Source organism: Sinocyclocheilus grahami, unplaced genomic scaffold, assembly GCF_001515645.1.
Source record: "Sinocyclocheilus grahami isolate Dianchi unplaced genomic scaffold, SAMN03320097.WGS_v1.1 scaffold11361.1, whole genome shotgun sequence".
In the NCBI taxonomy this organism is placed as follows: Eukaryota; Metazoa; Chordata; class Actinopteri; order Cypriniformes; family Cyprinidae; genus Sinocyclocheilus; species Sinocyclocheilus grahami.
In genome coordinates this window covers 2885-6781 of record NW_015513790.1, presented here as the reverse complement: position 1 = coordinate 6781, position 3897 = coordinate 2885, and the positions used below count along the sequence as shown (strand labels likewise).

The window sequence follows — 3897 nt, the reverse complement described above, 5'->3', positions numbered from 1 at the left end:
TGTGCAGGATGATGATTCATTAGCCAATGTGTTATTATAGAAAATAAATAAAAACATTTGCTTATTTAGTTGTTATAGCACAAAATGTAAAATATGAAAAAGAGGGGTAAAATGGCCCCTACTGTCCACAAATCCCTCATTAACCTCAAAACTCTTTCAACTGACTAAATCTCACAAATGTTGATATTCAGATGAAATGACAAAATTAAAAATAGTGTAGCCATTCATCAAAACTGCTAAGATGTAATTGCCATATATAGTCAGGAGAAATATATTATCAGTTAGTTTGGAGTAGTTAGTTCTTAGTGGGTGAATACTTCATGAATATATTTGATTGTTTTGGCCAACAGATTTTGTAATTAATATAATTGTATACATTAATCATTTTTAAAACACATGTGGCATTTCACAAAATTTAGAAAGACAGAATTCACAATAAAAAAAAATAAAATAAAAAAAAACACTGCCACCGTTATTCAGTTTTGGTATGCTTGTTCTGTCCATTGGAATATCAAAAAAGACACAGACTCAACTCACTTTCATCAGATGCATTTTAATAGGGAAAAAAATGTATACAACAAACAGAGCAAGGCTATTGCATTTTTCAATATTATTGTTAACAAGAGATTATATTATCTAGAATAAGTATTTGTTAAGAAAAAATAAAGATGTAAGTATTAGAGAGATCTGTAATTAACAGTGCATGACATGTTAGAACAATGTGTTATTGATCATTCTTATCAGGACATGGACAGCAGATTGTTACAGATGTTGATGTATATTAGTAAAGACTCATTAAAGTCAAAGTTAAAGGGAATTTTTACTGTTAGTGTAACATTATCCTACTTTAAAGCTTATATGGATTCATTAACCATTCTTCCAGGGCTCAGTTTTCACTAATACATTATCAGAACCTTTGTCTTTCAGGAAACGGATCTGTACTCCGGGCGCAATAGCCAGTTTGGATTTGTACTGATAAATATCATAATTCTCATTACCAACCTCCATCTTTTCAAACTTCACAACATAGTGATACGTGTAATAGTCATCATTTTTCTCTTGTGAACTAGTGTAAAACCCCACCCATGAGTAGTAAAATAAATCTTTCCAGTCTGTGAAGGTCTTCTTGATATAAAGTCGAGCACAAGCTTTACCGTCTTCAGTGTAGAGCTGCAGACCAACATCATCATACTCTGGTCCATAAAAGAATTCTGGAACATTTGATGAGAGTTTAGCTTGAAGACTTTGTGTGCCACAATCTGATAGCAATATTGTCACTGTTTCAACACCCTCCCAGGGCACAGTTTCTGCTAAAACATTGTCATATTTTTTGTCCAGCAGAAAACGGATTAGAACTCCAGGAGCAATAGCTAAACTGGAACTGTACTGGTAAATATCATAATTGTGTGTGACATAGTTTTCAATCTTTGAAAACTTATCAGCATACTGATATGCTGAATAGGCATCATTTTTATCTTGTGAACTTTTGTAAAACCCCACCCATGAGTGGGAAAAAACATTTTTCCAGTTGCTAAAGGTTTTCTTGATGTAGAGTCGAGTGCAGGCTTTTCCGTCTTCAATGTAAAGCTGCAGACTTGCATCAAACCCCTTTATTCGGATGGGAATCACTCTGTTGGCTCCATCAAACTCTGGTCCATACCAAATGTATGGATTAGTAAATTGAAAATCAAAAAGTGATGGGTACAGTCGCAGTCGAGGTTGGAGACCAGCATTCATGGAGAGAGAAGTATCTAATGCCCCAGACGATTCATAAATATCCAACTGGTTCCTGACCTGCGTATGAACTTCATTAGTTTCACTGGAACGAGTGTTTTGGCAAATTTCAATGTATACGTATTTGGAATTTTCCATAATTTTAGCAGGTATCTCCCAAAGGAGTTTTGAGAAACCTTCTGTAGTTGCTTTTATCTCTAGTTTAATTCCTTCATATGCATTACATTGCAAATAGGGTGAGCGTTTCTTTCTGCGGCTGATATGACTGTGTTTACAGTCCTTGCTGCTATATCCTGTCTCTGTCAGAAACTGTAGGCATCTGTCATATTCTGTGTCTTCTGTATTGCGTGCTATTGTGTAAAAACCAGAAATATTGCTCTCATCCACAGTGCAGTTATACGGGTCTCCAATCTGCAAGAGCAGAGCAAGATCAATCTCATAAGTGTCAGAAGGATTAAAGTCATTCTTGTGAAGGTCATGTGCTGTAATAAACACGCTGAGTATCTTGTTTGGCCTATTTTGTTTCACAGAGATAATAAGCCTGTCCATGTTTCTTTCTGGCACATTGGTGTTTCTGTAATACTTCCGCACATAGGCTGGCAATGCATTGGCTCCGGGAGATTTTAAATTGCCAACCGAATAGTAACTCTGCCAAGAGCTCAATGAGGGGAGAATGTCCTCTCTATTGCCATAACCATGGAATCCAAAGTCACCTCTACTAGGATCAAAATTCGAATCAAGGATGAGCATGTTGTTCTGATCAACAGTCACGACTTTTTGGGCAAACCAGAACAATAAATGGAGTCCATGACGTGGCGCAGACTTGGCATATGTAATGTTTTTCAAGTCATGAATATTGTTAAGTTTTCTCAAAGAAGAGACGCTCGCCAAGAAGAGGCAGAAGAGCAGGAAGCAGAGTCTCATGGCACCCATGGCAAGATCTTAATCAAAAACAAAATACTACATATCAAACACATAAGCTGTAAATATACTTGGATCATAAGCAGGTAATTTAATGATGGCAAAATGTTGTAGTTTTATATTGAATTTAAGATTTTAATATTATCATTTTAAAAAACTGAACAGGAAAATGTTCTGCTATTTTAATGTTTACACTAAAAAATATTGACAATATAGAAATTCATTACAGTAGTAAATTTTTATGAAGGTTCTTAACATGGCATTTCTATTGAGCGTCAACTGGGAAACCCATCAAAAAATAGATCAATGCTTTGAAAGTGCCACACAGTGTACACCTTTGGGGAAATTAACTTAGGAGTGGCTGCTTACAGTTATATCGGCATTAAGATAGGAAAAAAATATTTTATCTTCCAAAGAATTACACACATAACATTTAACTTTAATTTTACATTTCAAGATCACATTAACACTGATATCTAGCATTGGCAAAATAAAGTCAATAGTTCAATAACTTTTGTTTGATTTAAATGTAATATTTTGTATTAAATATAACATTAATATTTCAATCAATTTAGTAAATGTAATTCACAATCATAATTTATCATCTGAATGTATTTAAACTCTTTGAAGAAATCTATAATATTCAACAGACTTCAGTTTAAACTCACCCTACCTCAGATTGAAGGTCCTCAGTGGAAGAGCCTCTGCATCCGTCACATCTCTCAGATGATTATTTATACAGTATGGAGGAGGCTGTACTTTACAGATAGGGTGTGTCTGCACAGTACAGCCTGTAAGACTGTCCTTCAGTTATAGCGTCATTTTTAAACAATTTTGCCACAATCAAATTTTCTTTTAAGTGTACTTGTTTACTATAGAGACAACATGTCAGTGATGAGTAGGCCTATGCTGGAAATATGAGACTAAAGATAAAAATAACATTTTATTGTGTGTCATTTTTCAAGTCATAATATCATACTGTAATTTTTTTTAGTCCGCAGGGACAAAATTGCCTATAGTTGAAGAAACATCCATAGACAATTTTCAATCGTTTTCTGCACATGTTAGAAAGTTTAGGGTAATAAACCAGTTGCCTGTTTTATTAATATATGAAATAAGTAATTGCAATTAACATTAAATGTAAGTAATGCCGCACATATTAATAAAAATCATAAGTGTTTTTTTTTATTAGACATTTATTAACCATGAAATTAAGTCTTATTAGCTAAGATTAAAAAAAAA

At 33.9% G+C, this 3897-nt stretch overlaps 1 protein-coding gene across 1 annotated transcript; it reads right to left on the bottom strand.

Moving 5' to 3' along the window:
- Nucleotides 1-596: 596 nt before the first annotated feature.
- Nucleotides 597-3354, bottom strand: LOC107578657 (uncharacterized). The gene is made up of 2 exons (XM_016264593.1): nt 3329-3354; nt 597-2675 (listed from the first exon to the last, which is right to left on the bottom strand). The coding sequence occupies exon 2, from the start codon at nt 2665-2667 to the stop codon at nt 868-870; it is 1800 nt and encodes a 599-aa protein (XP_016120079.1). The 5' UTR covers nt 2668-2675; nt 3329-3354; the 3' UTR covers nt 597-867.
- Nucleotides 3355-3897: the final 543 nt, after the last annotated feature.